The 21016-nt window shown below is 43.2% G+C and overlaps 1 protein-coding gene and 1 long non-coding RNA gene across 9 annotated transcripts in view; one reads left to right on the top strand and one right to left on the bottom strand.

Annotated features, from left to right (window-relative positions):
• Positions 1-115: 115 nt before the first annotated feature.
• LOC112992275 (uncharacterized) lies at positions 116-8104 on the bottom strand. Of its 3 annotated transcripts, XR_010387942.1 has the most exons (3): positions 7414-8104; positions 5276-5553; positions 116-5128 (listed from the first exon to the last, which is right to left on the bottom strand). It is a non-coding gene; the product is annotated as an uncharacterized LOC112992275 (long non-coding RNA). The 3 variants fall into 3 exon arrangements; XR_010387941.1 differs by lacking the exon at positions 5276-5553; XR_003261485.2 differs by lacking the exons at positions 5276-5553; positions 7414-8104 and adding an exon at positions 6654-7233.
• EYA1 (EYA transcriptional coactivator and phosphatase 1) overlaps positions 7321-21016 on the top strand; it is a 168557-nt gene continuing 154861 nt past the window's right edge. For 2 of the 6 annotated variants that reach the window (XM_064507402.1, XM_064507406.1), the window contains exons 1-2: positions 7324-7475; positions 20028-20135. In XM_064507402.1, the coding sequence (XP_064363472.1) occupies positions 20103-20135 (33 nt within the window). In that variant the 5' untranslated portion in view covers positions 7324-7475; positions 20028-20102. Of the gene's footprint in view, positions 7476-20027; positions 20136-21016 lie in introns of all 6 variants that reach the window. The other 4 variants (XM_064507401.1, XM_064507405.1, XM_064507408.1 and 1 more) reach the window with 3 other exon arrangements.

Here is a 21016-nt window from a genome sequence, read left to right on the forward strand (position 1 = left end):
GGACGCTCACGCTGTCACCACGCCGTCCCGATCCAGCATTTCCCTGGAAGCCGGAGACCTCCGCGAGCCGCCGGGTCGCCTTTAATCAGCATTGCCAGAGAAACAGACTCAGGTGTGGATTTGTTTCAGGCCGTGTTTGCATCAATCAGTATTTTCGTTACAATCTTGTCAACGGTTTTAACTCAAAACGTATGCTAAAGCAGGAGAAACTAAGCGGTACAAGGGAAAAGGTTATTTTTACACAAATATAATTACACACATTGGCATGGATGAAATACTTTGATTGTACCAGCGGCTGGTATTTTTCCATCGCTTTATCAACAACAAGGTGGCTCGATGCGGCGTGCGGAAACGGTCCGTAATTTTAGCGCTGCGGTAGCGGCCTCGCAATACAGAGGAGCGAGCGGTCTGCTCCGGGCTGTGTCCCGGGGAGTCTCAGTTACATGCACATGCGGCTCTGCATTTTCGGGAGGCACTGGCGAGGCTGACACACGCCATGCGAGCAAGGGGAGGCGCGCAGGCAGCCGTGGCGGTGGCGGTGCTCACCCAGCGCCGCGCAGCCCCGCGGTCGCGGGAGCCCCCGCTCCGCCTCGGCGCAGACACCCGCTGCCCGCGCCCCGCAGCCCCGCGCCGCGGCCGTCGCCTCTTCTGCTGCGGGCGGAGAGGAGGAGAAGCTGGTGGTGCCTTTCCAGGCGTCACCCGACGGGTGGTGACGGACCCGGACGCGCGTTTGCAGGGGAAGCCGCAGCGCACCAAGGGCCGGCAGGGCGCGGGGGCCGGCGGCCAGGTTTCCGCCTAAAAGTCCACAAAGAAACGCTCCTACCTGCGCTGTATCTTTTTGCTTGACTACCTCAACATTGCTCAGGCCGTTTCCTGGCATTTTGGGAGCCAGGCCCTAACGCAGCGGTTCGCCGCGCCGCAGCGCAGCTCCGAGGCGCCCTGCGTGCCGCTCCCCGCTCTTCTCTCTCCCCGTTTCAGGCATCCCCGAACTCACTTTTCACATCAAATAGGCCATTTACTTTTGATCCTTGCTGTTACATGCCAGGTTTCCCAGTGATGTTTCCTGCACACTGAACACCGCCCCCCCCCCCGGTCCCACTCCACGTCTAAACACGAACGGACGCATCCGAATTTCTGTTGAAAATGCAGTTTCGAGCATACGCACTAATTTGTCTCTCCGCGCTTGGCCTCACATGGAAATATGTCTCTCGGAGGAGGGACCTAACATTTTAGATGCCCCGGAAGAGTGCTGAATTTTTGGCCTTCTTACACCTTGTAAAAAGTGGGCCAGAATGAGCCCTATTAAAATACCGGCTGATGCCCGTGAGGATGATTTCCGCGACTTCAAAGCTGGAACGTGGCTATTGGCGATTGCTGCGCTCAAGCCCCGCAGATCGCCGAAGGGATCAGAGACGCGGTAGCTGCTCGCGTTCAGGACGTTGTTAAGCACGAGCGATGCACTCTTCCCCCACCAGGCTTTTTTGCCCCGTCTGCCTCGCCTGAAGCGCCGCGGGGCCCCGAGCTGCGGCAGAAAGGGGTCACGGCGCCGGCGGGGGCAGCGGGGCCCCCCGCGCCGCCAGGCGGGAGGGCGCAGAGCGGCCCCGGCCGCGCCGCTGCGCGCAGAGCCGCGGCGCCCCGCAGGTCCGACGGGGCGGCGAGCTCTGCCCAGGCGCCCGGAGCGTCCTCCTCCCTCGCGGGTTTTTCTTAGCGCCTCTGTACGCTCAGATGTGCCCATGCGACAATATTTACTTAAAGCTCACTGTTTCGTTGACTTTCTTGACACTAAATTCGCTTTCTGGAATTTTTCCAGGCGTGCGCTCAAAAAATGTTCTGAACAAACTCGGAGACGGTAATCTTAAATCCCAACATTTGCTCCCCCCAGCTTCAGAGGATGTTATTCTGTCATTCCAGTAGGTCAGAAACGTGTTGCAATGTCTTCACATTGCTTTCTCATAAAAACAGTTCTTTTATATTCTGATGATTACAATAAATACTTAATTGTCATGTGAGTTAGTATTCGCAAGGCACTTAGAAGGTAAAAATGATAAAATCATACGTACATCTCATTTCAAACACAATTTTCTCGAATATACTAAATGGCTTTCTTTTATAATCCTCCTGAGTATATAGAAATGACAGATAAGGAAGAGTTAAATTGTAAACAAAATGATTAAATTACACGGATCAGCCTCTCTGACTGTAAGGAGTTAAATGTAGCCACAATGTTCTAAGGAAAATGAGGAACATTAAATATATATAAACTCTTCAAGATTCCAAATAAGGCACCTTAGATTAAACACCTATGTTTGGTAAACTGCAGTTCCAAATTTGCAATAGTTACTCTGTGCTTAACTGCTTCTGTGAATAGTCCCACAGAAAACTGATGCACAAGTCCATGTTTACAGAATATGACCTTAAACAAGTGGATTGTCACTTGGAATGGCTCAGCCTTCCATTAATATCTTTGTTATGTACAACAGGGTTCTAATTTCAGGCCTTTACTTTTGAAGAATCTCATCTAAAATTGTATTCCTAAAGAGACTGAAGCTTAGGATACTTTTCACATACATTACTCAGCTTGAAGATTAGAATGAACAGCAGGAAAAAAAAAGAAGCAATAAAAATAATCTGAGAGTTTAAAATATAAAAGGTAATAAAATAGGATTTCATTGATAATCTAATTTATAATCTGGTTTCAGACAGTTATTTCATAGAGGAAAATTCTGTAAGTCCATGTGTTCATGAATAGCTTTGTGAGTATTTTACAGAAGTGTTTACAGAATTAGATCTTACAAAGCAATAGAGATGAATTTGCAGATACTGAAGAAAGTGATCAACATCCTTGGAAATCAGAGGGAGGTCTACCATTGACTTCTGGGGGAAGTTTCTATCTGCAGCGTGGGAAGATGTGACACAATTACCACATCATGAAGCAGGAAGATTATCTTTTTCTCTGCTCCATACAATGGTGAATTGCTTCTTCCCTTCCTCCCCACTCCATCCTTTCATCTCCATCAGTTTTAGACAACCTCGTATCAAAAAGATATTCACAAACTAACAGAATATGAGAAAAAAAGCGAGCAGCAGAGCAGAGGGATCTCTCAGGAGGCATATCAAAAGTTATACTTTCTAGATTAGAAAATAATGTGGAGGATAAGATATATTTCAGGTATGGAAAACATAAGCACTACAGAAGAAAATGGGTTCCTTGGGGGAGCCAAAGAAAGCATAACTAGGAATTAGAAGATGAAATGGATTCACTTTCACTTGTCACTTTTCAGTGGACTATTTGTTGCTTATCTTCTCATGGATCTTCTAAAAGAGCAAGTGAAGCTCTATTGTTACAAGTGGCTTACAAACATGCCATTGCAGGGCTAGCTCATACTGTGTCCCAGTAGCATCTGCCTCAAAAATGTTCCCATGTTCCATTAGAAACCACTCCTGAAAATTCCCCCTTTGCATCTTGTCTTTTCCTGGTCGTAAAAATTCCATGGGTCAAATTTTGCCTTTAGTTACATCTAGGTGTAGCCGAGGACAGCATCTGACTCTGGAACTGAAAAGCTGAGTTTTATGAGTCCTTGTTTGCACAGGTAAGTCAGGATTATATTCATGGCAGTACTTCTGTTTATAGTGCATGTGCCAGAACAAAATCTAGCTCATTCTGTCACAGCTGCATACATTGTGCAGGGAACTAGGGTAAAAATATATTAAAAAAATATTTCTGTTACTAAAGGAAACCAAAAAGACTGAGAACACACAAGAGAACATCTACTGACTAAGAAGGTCCCATTTTTATACTCCCTTTTAGCATGAAACTTCACTTAAGTAAAACATTGAATATTTTAGAAACTGAACTTATTTATGCTCAAGTTGCTTCTAGAAGTTAAACCTCATCATGACTGAGTGCTGGGGTTTTTTGGTTTTTTTTGGTTTTGGGGGAGTTTTTTTACTCTTCAGGGCAAGGCAAGCAGCATGCTACTCTAGATCTGATGCAGAAGAAAAAAACATAGATAGGGCACAATCCTGTCTATGGTAATGAACTCAAATCCTCAAGTTTGTAAAACCACACTGTATTCTTGAGTGATGAGTTTTGTATTTGGAACACTAACTTAGCTGAAAGAAGTGTAAAGACAGCTCCCCACTGGCAAAATATCTGAGGAGGTTACAGAATGCTGTTTATTCCAGCTAGTGTCTGGAATAAATTATGTTCAAGAAATTGGCTCCTGATATTCCTATTTCAGATGAGAATTGTACAGTGTGCTAAGTCCTAACACTTCTAGCCAAACCATAGCCTTCATTAGGATTTGCCATTCATCATACCTGCCAGAAGCTCTCACATCTGGAGAGGTACTTGTTTGGAGGAGTGAAAGAATAACAGAAAAGAAAGAGTTTAGCTTGGAGCTACCGTCAGTTCTCAAAGGCACTCGTCTTCCAAATTTCAGAACTTTTAATTGTCGGTCCTAATAAGTTGCCTTACTGCTCCTACAGAAATTCATTAGATGTATAAGGAAGCCCCATATTATTTTTAGGTAACACCAGAGGTCTTATAAGCCACTTAACATTTCAGATGTTTCTACAATGGGTAAAGCGATAATTCCAAGAAGTGACCTGACAACTCTTGGGATGGAAGGGAGCATTCCCAACTTGCCTTTATTCCAATGGAAATAGCAGATGCTTGACATTTCATGAGCTTGGATCCTTGTAAGTAGTATATGGCAATATGAGTATATGGTAATATTTTAAACATAAACATTTTGAGCTATAAGCCTGTCAGCCACCTATTGTGAATGGTATTTTCCTGGACTTACTCAATGCCTAAATAGGATATAGGCTTCCCTTGATTCTTCTTATAAGATGAACAATTTGTAAAACCTGCAGAAGGGGAAAGTCAACGGAAACACTGCAAAGTGAAATCTAAGAAATTCTAAAGCACTTACCACCATAGTACTCAAGTGCTGTAAAAGTTCACCAGGGCTACGGGAGGGCGGTTCACTCTTTTACTTGGATTACTGCACTTGCATCTCTGGTGAGATCGCGGTTCTCTTCTCTGCATTGCCAGCTTTCTCAAAGGTCTATGCAACATTTACCCCAATGTTGAGTTGGCTGTCATATTTTATTCTGAAGTTTCCTGCAAAAAAAAAAGTGCTTACCTGAAGTATTAGATTTGCTCTGGCAAAGATCTTACATACACTGGATATGTGTAGGGTTTCTGAAAACTCCACTACTTGCTCAAAATTAGAAAATACCTAGGAAACCTGAGTCTTTGAATTCTTACCAGACAAGATTTCAGTGTGAGAAAAAGACACAAGTTGGACATATGATTAGTCTTCAACTGACTTAGAAGAAAGGCCATACCACAGAGCAGACACTCAATCATATGTTGAGTCAAAGATTGTGAATTTATGAAGAAAATTTTGTGCAGTGTAGAATTTATGATAAGACTTGTCTATCCCTTGTATCCTGGATAAAGCATGTTGCAGAGATCCTCTTCTTCCTTCTTGCTTCCAGAGATTTTTCTGTATCCACATGTGCTCCTTTCCATTTCATATTTCTCTGCAAGGGAGTAGGTGGACCTGTGACTTTACTGTCTCTTGAGCGTGTCTTTCTTGGTCATTCTAATCTACGGACCACAAGTTTTACAACCCACAGATCACATTCTCCCCTCAGGTATGTGTGAGCAATTTAATCTGCCTCCTTGGAGTATAAAAATGCTCACCTGAGGAAGCAGTATTCATCCATTATTTACCAGTATGATCCCATTGTCATGGGTTAAGGTGAGTTTGGCTACTGAATTTAATGGGAATTAAAGTGAGCTCAGTTTAATATCTTAGAATTGTGTTGAACTAGAAATAGTATAATGAAAAAAACATAAAAATCCAGTATCCAGCAATTTAAAAGTGTGGACTAATGGATTAATCTAATTTTTAAAAAATCTGCCCTCCATCTCAGTTTGTCAGTATGCTTGTACATTGTCCTGTGCTTGACAGTTTAGTTCACCCTCTAATGAATTTGCAGGATTTTTACACTGGAGAAGAAACAACTGGAGAAAAGCCATTAAATTTTTTAAAAGGGAGAAGATTCCAACTGATGGGTCCTTCAGGACAAACATCTAGCTTTTCTATTGACTCAGATGGCATTGCTTGTGTACTCACAGGCAAGAAAGATCACAAATGTCTGTGGGAAGAGAATCTAAATTTGCCTAGAGTTAATTTTGCCTGTATGTTTTGTACCTTCTGAAATGAGCATACAGGCAGACTGTGAAGAGCTGGGAAGGGAAAACTGCGGAAGAGCATGCACTGAAGAAACAGAAATGTTTGAAATAAATGGAAGAGTTTGAAGAAGTGGCAACTGAGTTGCAATACTGTCTCACTTTGCCTGTCTATGGGAGCATGCCTTCCGGTTTAAGAAAGAAGAAAGGGAGGATGAGGCACAGACTTCAGCGTGCACATTTATAGCACAGGTACAAAGATCAGTGGTTGTGCTGATTCCTACTGGACCAGCTTGTCAAATTAACAGGACTGCATCCCTTTACTTTAGGCTCACATGGCAGCGCTTCATGCTGAGTAATGGGTGAGCTCCTACCTCCAGTAAATTCATACTTCCAGTATGGGCAAGCAAAGAGAGTTTTATCACTACTTGTATTGACCTTATACCTGAAGTATAAGAAAGGAGGAATCAGACCCGTGCTCTTCCTCTCTTCACAGTTAATGAGGAGGGGATGATGTGATGAGTTTGGGGGTACTCCGAGGTCCACGGGGCCGGGTACCATATGCTTAGCACGATGCAGATGCATGCCATACTCCCATCAAAGCACAGCTGCTTCCAGCCCGGTGTCGCCACGCTATCCGTGTCTCCTTGACTCACCCTCTGCCTTACCCATCGCGGCAGCAGCCGGATCTCCCCGCGTGCTCAAGGCAGCGGTGTCAGATAACCCCCCCCACCCGGGGATGCTGCGGGACCCTCCCGGCCGCCCGCCCCGGGCCGCCGCGCTGCCGGGGCTGCGCTGGAGCTGCGGCTGGGGCCAAGCGGCGGGGCCGCCCGCCCGCTCCGGCGGCGCTCTGCAGCCCGCGGGGAGCCGGGGGCCTCCGGGGCCCAGCCCTCCCCCGCCTAGAAACACCTCCCCTCTCCAAAAATAAAGAAAAAGGGGTGGGGGGGGAGGCCATGGGCGCTACCGGTGCGCCCTTCGGCGAGGCGGCGGCGGGGGCGGCGCGGTGCCGCCGCCGGGCGAGGCAGCGGCGGGGGCAGCGGCGGGGGCGGGCGAGCCGCGCAGCGCAGCGCAGCGCAGCGCAGCGCAGCGCAGCGCAGCGCAGCGCAGCGCCGCGCCGCTCCGCTCCGGGGAAGTTTCCCCGCCGCCCTGCGAAACCCCTCCCCGCCCGCGCGGCTCCGCTGCGCTCCGCGCTCCTCGCAACTTACCGCCGGGCGCCCGCTCCTGGGAGCCGCCGCGCCCGCGCCGCCGCCCGGGGAGGCCCCGCGGAGTAAGTGCGCGCCGCGCCGCGCAGCGCCTGCGGGCCGGCGCTGCCCGCCCCCCGGGGCCGGCGCGGGCTGCGCGGGGAGGCTGCGCCGCCCGCGGACACGTGGGTGCCGCGGCGGGGGGGCGCCGGCCGTGCGTCGCCGAGGTGCCGCGGCGGGGGGCTGCGCGGGCGCGCAGCGGCGGGGAGGGGCGAAGCGGGGGAGCCTCAGGCGGGCGCGGGGGAAGGGGCGGGGGAGCGCGGCGGCCTGCGGGCGCGGCCGGGGGCTGCTGCGCGCCGCGGCGGGGCGGCCGGGTGCCCGGGTGCGGCGGCGGGGCCGGACGTGCGTTTTTGTGGCAAAGGGCGAAAATCTATAGGCGCTTGGCTGCGATGGGCGCGTTTCGCTGCCCTGGCTTCCCCGGGGGCGGAGCGGCCCGGTGCCCGCAGCGCGGCGCCCCCGGGGCAGGGGCGGAGATCCGGGCGCCCGCCGCGGCCCCGCCGCCCCGGCGTGTAGCGCCGGCGCGGGCGCGGAGCCCCCGCGGGTGCCCCTCCCGCCAGCGCACCTTCTGCCTCGCCCTCCCAGGCTGCGCGTCATTTGGAAGTGCTGTTGGATGGGGCTAGCTGGGAGGTGATTTTTGTCTGCTTTGCTGGTCTTGGAGTCAAAGGAAGGTTATTCTTCCTTAAAATACTCTGTTCTTTAACACTGTAATTAAGTAGGCTGCATTTATATCATGGAGTCAAAGATCAGAGCTTTCTTCAATTATTAAAACACAACGTTAGGCTTTTCTTTTTTTCTTTTAGGCTCCGAGGAACATAGTGTTACGATTAAATTGCAAAGAGAAGAGTAGTTCACATTGACTTTCTTGAAGTAGCAAACCTCTTTCGTGGTTACACATGCTCTAGCGAAATGCTATATGAATAGCAGTGCTGAACAGTAGCTGCATTTGAAGACTCACACTTTCCATAGTCATTTTAAGTAAAAATATGGTTATAGGGAGAGGAGTCAGGCATTCAGTGCTGCGAGAAGTGTGATTCTCTCTTTAAAAAGAGAATGTGGAGTATGGAAAGTCCCTGTGAAACAATTTCCAGATTATTGCTGTTTGCTCTCTGCCAAAAGCTGTGTAAGCACGAACCATAACGAGTGTAGTTGTAGGATCACGGAGCAGGCATGGAACAGGTAGTCTGTCTGCACCAGAAAATAAAAGATGGGTGGGCAATATATATGGAAATATCACTACCTGAGTTCAGCAGCTCGCAGAGACTGCTGGTGTATCTTGTAAAGGCTAGTCTGGATACCCCCAAAGCCTTTGCCCTAGCCTACAAACATCTTTTTCTACCATAGAAGTTCAGTTTAAGGTAAGCTGCAACTATCTGTCCTTGAACAAACTCTTATGAATGTATAGATTAGCCTTCAGGAATGGTTCAGCAATCTCAAGCTGCCAGGCAGTACCCCCTTGCAGGATTTGTAATGCACTGATAAAAAATGTTTACATCCCGTCTAAGTAGAAGCTAAGTCACTGGTGCCTGACGACTGCGTTGCTACTCCAGGCCTGATGTTACATTTCTGATTTACTTGATTATTTGCATCTTCGCATGTTAACTGACTCATTAAAAGGGTAGGAGTTAAAAGGAGGGAGCAAGTCACTCTCTCTCTTGTTTGTGGCTCTATCCTCCTCTTGCTGCAAATCTTGTCACTTTTGCTTAAGGTGAGAGGTGGGTCCTCTGGCAGGAGAATCTTAAACTCTTCAAAGGGCATTTGAAGAGTTCTCCAAGTCAACTAGAAACAGGGGACCTCCTGCATCCTGTGCATTTAGAGAATTTTAGGTTATTTTCTCTGGTTCTTTTATTCAATTACTTAATTGTAGACTCCATAAATAGTATTACTCAAAATAGCCACCATATCCTTTCCTTCTAGACTTAGAAAGAGAGAGAGAGAGTGATACAAAATTACGGCATTAAATTTAATTAAGAGCCTTGAGTTTTTCCTTCCTTCCTTCCATTTTTATTCTTTTTGTCTTTTAATGCCTAATCTGATGTATCAAACATCATATGATTATGATTTCTCTAATGCCTGGATACTCCTAATACTCTTTTGTGTTTTTTAACCTCTTTGTGGTATGTCAGCTCTTCTCACTGCCTCCTGATAATCCTACTGCATGGCCTTAGAAAGCACAAAGGTGAATTTACCCTCAAGCACTGTGAAATGGGTGAAGATACCCCTGTCTCACAAAGGAGAAGGCTTAAGTGGTTTGTCCAGGACCGCAGAGGGACTTTGTGACAAGTGACTGCTTGCGGGAGGCAGGTGGAAGGGTTCGTGCCAGGGCGGCAGCGCCGGCCTTTCTGCGAGGGGAGGCCAGCGGAGAGGGGCGGGTGCGCGGGTGGCCGAGGCGGGTGCTCAGATCTGCTGCGGGCACCCGCTGCCCTGAGGAGCCCAGAGGATCGCTGATGGGAGCTCCCGTCCTGTGCGATCACACTGTGTTTTTGCAGCTATCCTCATCATGAAGTGAGCTAGAAGGAAGCTCTTTTTTATTTATAAGAATGGAAATTGTTCGTAAAGTCCTTAAGGAGGTCACAGCTGGGTATTTCGCCTGCCTTTAAAGGCTTCTCTGGCTCTGCGTTGTTTCTCTGCCTTACTGTGCTGTTTCCATAGCAAGTCACACCTACTGCCACTTTAGGCATCTGGCCTAACTCCTGAAATTTTTGACTTAAATTTCTCAAGTCAATGGCTTGACACTTTCCTATCTGAATATCGAAGGAGATTGCATGGTTTTGTGTGAATAAGGATTTTTTTTTTAGGCTTCTAGGTTATACAGTTCTCAAAGGAGAAAGAAACGTTATGCTCAGAATGTGCATATAGTACCTTTTTTGCTTTCTCCTTTATTATGAGTTATGACTTATGATAATTCAGTTATAACATCATTTGAGAAATAAACAGTAACAATTTATTATTATAAAAGATTGAAAAAATAATATTGTATGAATTAAAATTATTTATTGTCTGTTATGTTTTTCATGCTCAGTATATTACTGTGAACAATATTATATAACTAACTGCAGCTTTATCTGGAGCTGTAATGGTGAAAAACATTGGAAGAACATTAAGCAAACTTGTAAGAAATATTGGTGTTGCTACAGGACAGGTTGATTTAACAGCTTAAATAACTTTGATTGTCTTTTGCCCTTGTGCATTTTGTTTTTTCATATATATATACGTATATGTATATAAAATATACTATTTTTTCTCATTGATTGATCCAGATTTAGAACATGGAGAACTGCAACTAAACGCTGCTGTTTGACTAAACTTCGTACATTTTTTGCTAACCAAGAACATATAATACATTTATGTAGTTATGTAAGCAGAGCATATTTATCCAGGTTCCTAATCCGTAAGTATTCAGTTTATTATGTTAAAAATGATGAGTTACTGAATTCATTTTCATAGAAAAACAGTTTGGCAGAAACCGGAGGAAAAGAATGTCATCTGTCAAGCAATAAATATGACAAAGATGAACAAACCAGCATTTCAAACTGCTCTTCTAGCATTTTTTTCCAAAGAAAACGAGAGTCCTAAAAATGCTCTTGCAATCACTTTCTTCTCCTCCCCTGTAATATTCACACCAATTGTCCAAATCTGGCAGACAGTTAGGAGGGAGGTTTTTTCCTGCTTCACGAGGGCTGCTGGCTGGCTGGAGGAGGGAGGTTGCCGCTAGTGCCTGCACCCTCTGCGCGCCCGGGACGGGTAAGGCTGGGGCGAGACAGCCGAGACGCGTCGGAACTGGCCCGCGCCTCTCCGGCCCTGGGCTGGGGACCGCGGCTGTGGCCACTGTCCCGCCGAGGGCCACGGGACGGGGCAGCAGCGCCCTGGGGTGCGGGGGGCACACGGGGGCCCCAGGAGGACCTGGGGTTGCTCTCAAGAACAAGAGGACGTAGCACAGAAACCTGAAGGAAAGCTGGCATCACTGTTAGATAAATTGAATATTATTTGCGTTTTAAAATTAACCTTTGTTAGTGAATTGCTGGTATTTCTGGGCATCACAGGTCAGACTAAAGGTGTTTAGGTGCACCTGGGTGCTTCATGGCTGGAAGCGCTACCGCTTCTAGCTTCATAAAAGTGCTTGCAGTATAAATAAATAAATAAATATCAATGGATATAGATGTCTACCCCAATTAAGTGCTTTTAAAAATCCCATTGGATCTCACCTTGACAACTTTGACAGTTCAGTGCTACGGCCCTCTCATCTTCTCAGGCTTAATAGTGGTCATGGTCTTTTGCTTGGACTTTAATAGTGATTGAAAAAGAAAAAAAAATCTGTCTTCCTTTTTCTATTCTCATGGATGAGTCTAAACAAAGAAAACAGACTTCTTGCACCTACTAGCTAAGCTCACACCTACTGCAGATAAAGCAAGAACTTTTTTGCCTGATGAGAAATGGAAGTGTTTCTAGTTGAAAGAAGGTAAATTCTGGCATTTGGTCTGGTATAAAGATTGTGAATACAATGCTTCTTGCCGTATGTGAATGTCGTGATTTACCATTAAAATTTTGGTTGACCTCAAGAGTTAGGGAGCATTTCTCCTTGTTTGGTAGGTAAATGTAAGAGCAGGGTCCTTAGCCTCACTTATTGCCGTGGGAGGAAGGCTGCCGATGGGCGTATTTGGCTGAACCTCAGTTAGGGTTCACAGCCAGCGTGCGTCCCCTCCGTTGCCTTCCCAGAGGTGGGAGCACGGGCAGAGCCAGTACACGGAGGTGCCGTGACCCACACGAGACCGTTTTGGCCTGTGAGTTTTCCAGTTGAGTGTTAGCTTTCCGTAACCAGGCTGACTCACGCTTACTTTAACCCATATTATTTGTGTATATTTTTCTGCTATCTGGGACAGCTTGGCTTCCCCTACTGAAAATCATGCTGCTAGTATTTCTTTTTTCAGTGCTTTTAATAGATCGGTGGAAGCCTAGGCTTTAAAGTCGTTACAATTTCAAACTCAGATTTATTTGATTTATTTTTAAAAATGAATTCAAGTTAAAAAAATGATTAAAATAAAACTTGATTTCAGCTAGAGGAAAATTACTTTTAATTAAAACTTTTACATGTGACTTGTACTAATTATAATTAGCAAACCTGTACTTGTTTGCACTTAATTATGCAGAAGCAGTGCAGTTGCTTGTTGTTAGGCCACAAACATTTATAGACTGGATATGTTTTACAAAGTACTTTAAAAGCCCATGTAAAATAATAAGTAATGCCTTACCTTTATTCTAAATTTGTAATAGGTGTAGAAAGGCTTCCTTGAGCACATGCATAATTTTTACTCATTAGAGGCACTGTACAGAACCACAGAGGTTGAAAGTAAGCTTGGTTTGTAAACCTTCTTCTGCTTTTTCTTTCCTGGGCTAGGTGAGATTCTAGCTGCATAGCTTACAGCTCAACATTTTTCTAGTATGTAGTTCATATTATTTATTAACGATGACACTTTGTCCCATAATCAATATTAATGTGTGGAATCCTTGGCCAGTTTTAGTTATTTTAAATGTGTTTGACATACAAAAAGCAAAGGACGGATGCAGTGATCAAAAACCTCACAGGAAAAGGAATTGGCTGTTACGTTCTCTTTTTGTTCTCTTTGCTAGTAATATATCAAAAAATTCCAGGGAAAGTAGTGATCCTTGTCACTTGTCGATAATAGGGGTCCTATGGAATGCTAAGAGCAAAGCTGTTTAATCCTCATTTAAGGCACAGAATTCAGGTTGTAACTGGTAATTTTACTGTAATTAAGTTCCCCTTATGCTTTCACATGAAAAAATACGCTTTATTTCCTTTCCTAAACTGTTAGGGGTTTTTTCTGTGTTGGATGGTTTCAACCTACATTTCAGGTTGAAATTTGATCCCATTTGGTAGTTTAAACAACAAATTAATTTTGTAAGCCATTTAAAAAAATTCCGGCAAGCAAGTTGCCAGTATAATTTTAACAACATAGTTTTACAGTTTGACTTTCTTATGTATTTAGTCTTCAATGAAAAATATGATCTTCTGCTATGTTTGGACAACTCTGCTTTTGGAATAAGGTTTTTGCTTTAGTATTATATATATACATATGTTGCTCACTTTGGTCCTTCGTGGTGCTTCCTAATCCAGCCTGCTGGTTTGGTAGCTCTTCTGGGGAGCTGAACCAGGGGATCCGGCGATCTTTGGCACCAGTTTTGATACCTGATGCCCTTGCTCACCAGGGCTTCATTCCTGTTCACAGTTTAAACCATTCCTGGCCCTGGTGGGTGAAGCAAGCAACAGAAAGATTTTATCAAGACACTCTTTGAACCAGTTATGTTTCAGTTATGGGGCTTGTACAGGTAACAGCAAAATAATAAGCCCCTTTTTCGCAGTTCTCTTCCTTTAAGTCTTTGCTTCTCCCAAGAGTTCTGGGAGTTTTGGTCATTGCTTTGGCGGTTTCTTTCTGTACCTTGGGAGAAGTTTCTTTGTGTTTGACCAGGTCTCTTGTAGTCCCAGGAGAGCAAAGAGCTCTTCTGCTCATGGTGACATTAGCAGTCAGGAGATTCCCGTTCCTCGGTGAACACGCCGTCTTCTGCAGGCGCTCCCGACAGCTCTTGTCTTTGTTCCTTTCCTCTGATGGGAATTCTCTATTATTTTAACTCCACTTTCTTCAGATAGCTTGGTTTGAATAATCTGTTCTAAATCAGGTAATTTCTAGGTTGCTTCCACTTGAATGGAAGATATTTCAAGTTAGCAATTTAAATTAGCAAATTATTCAACACGTTCATAAATGACTTGGAGAGCAGGGTGAATAGCAATGAGAGCACACTGTGAAGAACTGTGCAAGGACCTTATGAGACAAGTAACTAGGCAATAAAATGACAGATGAATTTCTGCATAGATAAACGTGAAGTATTGGAACTCAGCCAAAACAGTTGCAGCTGTACATGGAGAGTGATGGGCTCAGACCTGACCCTTTCTACTCAGAAATGAGATCTTGGCATGAAAGATAATTTCAAGAAAGCATCTGTTCAATGCTCAATAATGCCTCCCCCACAAAAAATTGAATGTTAGGACGTGTTAGGAGTGTAAAAGTTTATATGGGTTCAAGAGGAAGATGGACAAGTACTTGAGAGAGCTCTATTGAGGGCTACTAGACAGATGAGTTACAGCAGGCTCAGGAAATCCTCTGAATCAAAATAGCAGGAATCAGGGAAAATATTGGGGAAATGACATATGCTTACCCTGTTTTTGCTCTAGTGTGTCCAGTTACGGCTGTTGTTGGAGACAGGACCAGATGGGTTGTTGGTTTGAACCAGGATGGTGGTCCTTGTGTTCTCAACACCTACTTTTTCTGGTTAGGCTTATTCATATATGAAAGAAATGTGACATAATCTCTACTGTCAAATGGCTTCTTCAAGATACACCTAGGCATACAATGTTGTACCAATTTTATAATCAGGACTTTAAATGTAACACAGATTTATTTCCCATGCAGTCACCAGTATCATTTGCCTGTAGTGTATATTTTGTGATTACAGTACTCTTTCTTTCTCTCTCTCTCTCTCTTTCTCTCTCTCTTTCTCTCTCTCTTTCTCTCTCTCTTTCTCTCTCTCTTTCTCTCTCTTTCTCTCTCTCTTTCTCTCTCTCTTTCTCTCTCTTTCTCTCTCTTTCTCTCTCTCTTTCTCTCTCTCTCTTTCTCTCTCTCTTTCTCTCTCTTTCTCTCTGTCTTTCTCTCTCTCTTTCTCTCTTTCTCTCTCTTTCTCTCTTTCTCTCTCTTTCCCTCCCTCTCTTTCCCTCCCTCTCTTTCCCTCCCTCTCCCTTCTTCTCCCTCCCTCCCTCCTTCTCCCTCCCTCTCTCCCTCTTTCTCATGCTCTTCTGTCTCCTTTGATTATTAATCTGATCCAGCACCCAGTAAGATTTCCCTATAGATTGATAAAACATCATTTTTTTCTTTACCAGAAATGTATTGCTTTTCAGTGAGATTAAAAATATTAAGGAAACAACATAGCTTTAATTTTTAATTGATTTTTTTTCTCTTTAAAATAAAGTTTAAAGTGATCATCCCTAATAGCTAAACATCTGGATATTTAATTTATGGTACTGATTTACAAAGGATGAGATTACTTTGGTACTGACTTGGACATCACAGTGAGTTTAAGTGCCGTGTTTTACATAGGCCTGTCCAGGACACTAGGAGTGCGTGTTCTGTATTTAAAAAGGGAAGCTTACCGAAAAACCTGAAGTTTTTCACACCTCTTCCCCGAAAGCTTACGCCAGCCCCAAGTCCTGACACTCCATGCATTTCCTGTCTGTGATGTGGGAAAAAAAGGTCTGTTGAGATGGACATGGGTTGGACGTGGAGATGGGCATGCCAGATTGGGGACCTCCCTCACCTGCTGTTGTGCAGCGTTACCTGCAGGCTGCACATCTACTGTGATGTTTGAAGCTTTGTTTAGGTGGATGCCAGCATTCTGTCAGTATTTCTTCCATATTTCCCAAGAGATGTATCTGTTAGGTCTCGCACATCTGGGCACCTATTCGTTTTGCCGGAATCCCTAAGGCTCACCCAGAGGGACGATGCCGTATTGCATCTGCAGGAGATCCAGGCTGAAACGGCGGTGGTCTTCAGCCTGAGCACTGGATTTAATTGTTTATAAAGCTGCTGAAAGGTCCCTACTAAATTTCATTTTTTAAAAATCTTTCCTCCTTCCTTTTTATTTCCTTTCCCTTTTCTTCTTTTTGGTTTTTAGCTGTTACACTTGGCAAATTTCTTTGCTAGCATTTGGAAATAATTGTTTTCTAAATGCTACACAGGAAATCTGCCAAATTTAACACCTTAAAAGGAAGTGGAGGGGTGGGGGGCGAGAGACCTACCTGGGAATGTAGTGAATGTAGTGATCCTTTACCAAGTGCTAAAAAGGAAACTTCTCCAATATAACTGCTGAAATCAAAACCTTGAAGTTCCTTAACATTAGCCGTAAAATATCACATGCTATCACCTAAATGATAAAAAAGGACCATTTCACTCTGCATCATAACCTCTTTCTTTCTTTCTATACCCAATGATAAAGCATGTGTGGCTTTTTTTCTTTTTGTTTTCCTAGCAAATGAGTATGGTTTGGAGAGTTACAGTTTTATCTATGTGTTGTTAGAAAATCCTACCAGTTAATGAGAAAGCATGATCAGTCTGGAAAAAGTTTTTTTGTTTTAGAAAAGAGCAAAGTGATATCCACTGATAATATTAAAAGTGATCTCATCTGGAAGACTTTGTAATGGCATAATCAATTGGGAAGTTCTAAAATAGAGCAATTCCACAAATGGCATGGGAATAGGAAAAAAATTTGAATCCATTTTCTTTCAGACATCTTTGGCGATGGGAATAGGAAGGTAGCCCAAGACACTGTTGTATTCCTGCTGGTTTTGATCATGGCTGGCATCAGCAGAGACGCGCTGCAGCCGAATGCGCGTTACGGTAACCCTGAGACAGCTCTGAGATGCAGATGTTAGCTGCAGGGAAATGCAGAGCTTGCGGAGAGTAGCTCGGCAAGCAAAAGAAATCACATTCAGTGTCCTTAAAGAGGAGTGTCTGTAACTGCTGGGATTCAGCCATGGCAAGAGTTACTTTTTGGTAATTCTTGTGTTCAGTGACATCTATGCAAGAGATCACCCGTAGCTGGTAGCTTCCTGTTTTAAGAGATTATTTCAAAGTGTCCCTGAATGTATTTAATGTCCATTTGCCTTGTAATAGGCTGCTTTTTTTGGTCAGATTTTCGGGAGGGTGCTTAGCGTGCGTGCGAGGAGCTGACACCCGGGCAGCCCTGTGGCGGCAAGCAGGGCATCGGCGCTCCCGGCCCACCTCCGCAGTCCCGCCGGGGAGCGCTTGGCAACCTTGCTGTGCCGACTACAACGGCGCATATTTAGATCCATATGTGTGGAGAAAATTGCCCAGCATTGGATAACGTTTCAGAAAGAAAGGGATATAATCCACAGTAAAACACTTTCTCTGCTTCTTTGGTCTTTGTATTTTTATTGCCTTCAAAATGTTAATAGCTGTTTGGAAAAGGGGCCGGCGACTTATCATGCCTGGTACAATAGTGCTTCTTTATCTGGTTGGACTGTTACCATCATGTATTTAATAATAATATTTAACCAAGCAAATGACTTCAAAAGTAGTAGAGAAAAATAAAAGGGGATATGTACTTTCATGACTTCCCTTCAATTTAGATCTTGTCTTTTTCAATAATTTGAGGTATTTTCCCTCATATTGGATGGCCTGTTTTGCATATAACAACTTCTCTGTAATAGATACTCTAAGTAATTTTGGTGTAATTATTGATACATTAACAACTCAAGGGAATTTAATTAGTTTTCAAAAACCTTTATTAAAAGTTAAAAATAATCCAAAATGACAATTATAATAAAGATAACTTGGTTGTTGTTGTTTAAGTTCAAAAGTTTAATTTTTTTAATTAAAATTACTTTGTAAAATTGCATTGTAAATCAGCTTTTCAGTGTTAACATTTAAGCCTTTATGCTACTGCTAGCTTGGTTCTGCTGCCAGGGGTCTCCACTATCTGCAGAGGAAGACAGGTCTTTGCCGTGGCTGTAGAGAGGGTGTACACAGGACCATTTTTTAAATCTGTTTAGCTATCATCATACATCTCTAGTGGTTTGGAAGGGTGTTTTGTGAGACTAGAATATGCAATAATGAGCTCTTTTGACGCCGATGTGTTACAGGAACCCCTCCCAGAGAGAGGTTATGTTAACTGCAACAACTTCTGCAGTTTAGATCATTTTAATTGCAATTGGACTGTGATATAGAATAAAACATATCTGTTTTTTTCCTTCTGGGCCTTAATACAAAATGCATTTTAAGTGTAGAAGATTACCAGTCTTTGTAGAGTTTTATTTGTATTGGTAAAGAGAGCACTTCTGATCTGAAAATCTGTCAGATCATCCACATACCAGCATCAATTGACTTTTGAATATTTTTCCATTAGAAAAGGCTCCATTTTACTCCCTCACTGAAGTGGCAGACTTTCAGTTTGTGTGGTTTTTCCATTTATTGAATTTTGCAATAAAAGACTTTTTGAAACAGATGTCAGTCACTGCTTAGGAGTGGGGTATTGTTAGAGAACTCTTTTCTTCTGCTCTTTGCGATTTATTATTTTTTAAGTAAGAGGAATCCTTCTCTCTCTTTTTTCCCTTAGTTTTAATTGTCACTTTTAAAGCGTTGACTCATTTTCTAACCTATAATCTGGTGTCAGAACAAATATGAGCACCAAACCCTGATTTCATAGAAATATTTCACATTTGCCATTGTTCTCAGCAGGAGCAGGGCTGGATTAGATCTCTCAATTGTAAACCAGAAAAAAGGGAGTGGAGGCATCACAGAAACGTGTTTCATATTAGCATCTTCCTTAGGGTGTGGAGTGGACCTGTTAACACTTTCTTAATGTTTAAATTATGTAAAAGTAGATGAATTTGTGCAATGAATAGTGCCTAGTATGGATTTATTGTGCACAGAAAAACTGGGCTTGAAGGGATTCTTTTTCCTTGCAAAAATCCAATTGAGGTAGAAAGAATGCAGAACAAGATTTTGGATCCTGATCCTGAAACACGCATACATGTGTTTCAGTGTACAGAACTGTATTAGGACAAATTGAATATCTGCAGGCCCTTTGATCTTCGCTTGTAGCGGATAAGCAAAGTGCTATTTACATCTCTGTGTATTTAGCACAGATATACTTTAAAAATTCAGATTTACATTTTTATTACACTTTAACAGATTGTATTTGCTCCATGTCTTTCAGAAGTTAATTCTTTTTTTTTGTAATGAGGATTTTAGCTGGGTTTGTTTGAATGGTGTGACAGATTAATTCTAAGTTGTAAGAATGTTAGAACATTGTCTTCTAAAGAAAACTGTCTCTGTGGGGAAACCATATTTTGAATTGCTGTCTGTCGGGGGCGGGGGGGAGTAAACCGTTGTTAATTCGTCTCAGCACTTCACTGTTATCTTTAACATCAAAGAACACAGTTTCCAAAGGTGAGAGAACACAAAGCATCCCATATTTATAATTTATAGGGGCTAGGACTGTGACCTAATGTAAACTCAAAGAGATTTAGTATAATAATATCCTTAGCTTGAGGGCAACGTTCTGAAAACTTTGTGGATTTTCTCTTTTATCCTGGCTCAATCTACAATCATATTTCTTTGTTATTATTTCCTCTTAGCATTATAGTATGATTGACATTGATAGATATCAGGGAGAAGCAGAACTTCACAAAAAAAAAAAAAAGGCCTTATGCGTTGTTGGCGCAGAAATAACAGCTATAAGAGCTCCTGGCTGCCTTTTATTTGTCTGCTGACAGCAAGCACAACAGGGCTCTTGCTTCCTGCTTTTGGCCCATGTGAGATTGTAATATACAGCTCAACCATGTATTTATTTTAAGGATTAATTCAATCCATTGCAGATAAGTGCTCTCAACTTGTGAATGCTTGTTAGTTAATGGAAAGGTATAGATGTAAAGATCAGCTCCTAAATTCTTGCCAACAAATTAATACAGCTATGTGGCACTGTCTTTTCCACAGGTGTGTGTGTACTAGGACTGTTTGAACCTCCCTGTAACTAATAGCCCATATATAATTTGGAAGAAGAAGTCTTCAATGGAAGTCCCCCAGGGAAAAAATGGGAAGTCTGTAAGTAAACAACTTGTCAGTCCTAAGAAAAGAGTTACTGCTTTTAAAGTAGTAATTATTTTTGTTGTAACAAAGCGGCTGGAAAGTCTTAGAAAGCTACATGCGCTTTTAATGATTGGAAACAATGAATGATTAAATTAATTCAGAGGTGGAGGCTTATGCTTATGCTTATGCTAAAGCTACATTGCCTAAGAGAACGTGTACATATTTACAAATACTTGTCTTCAGCAATTCGCATTACAGAAGGAGGACTGTTGCTTTCTCTATGCTTGTGCATTTTATTTGCTTTTAACGTTTTAATCTGTTACAGAGTTTTCATTCCATTAGTGTATTTGAAGTTCTCTTTCTTTGCTTGTGTGAGTTCATGCAAAAATTGCTTTTGGGAGAAGGTGGTGCAGCTTTTGGCTGCCAAATCTTATGTACAGTAGCAGAATTCATGTTTCTTTAAAAAAAAGTCTTTAGCAGCATTGCTGTTTCTTGTAAATGGTTGTTTAAAAAGTCACAATGGTAACAAAATTTGAAAACTGACTATCAGATATCATTAATAATGTTTTAAAATAATACTTCATGCACAGTCAAATGATTAATGTATGTTGTAGATTTGTTAGCTTAGTTCGTGATATCATTTTTGGCACCCAGTGAACATCACAATGCTATATATGTGTTATTATTCTAGATCGTTTTAACAGAAACAGAGCACATTGAAATTGCCCTATTTTTTGCGCGTAGTGAAATAACTGCAAAGACTACTATTTACTAAAGTTGATTAGATTTATTTATTATATTTTTTCCAGTTTTTTTAGTTCCTACTTTTGACAGTGCTTTGTATCATCTCTCACTGTTTCCCTTCTATAATCCGTTTCCCTGATGCTTGTGTTAGT

Source organism: Dromaius novaehollandiae, chromosome 2 (genome assembly GCF_036370855.1).
Source record: "Dromaius novaehollandiae isolate bDroNov1 chromosome 2, bDroNov1.hap1, whole genome shotgun sequence".
NCBI lineage: Eukaryota > Metazoa > Chordata > Aves > Casuariiformes > Dromaiidae > Dromaius > Dromaius novaehollandiae.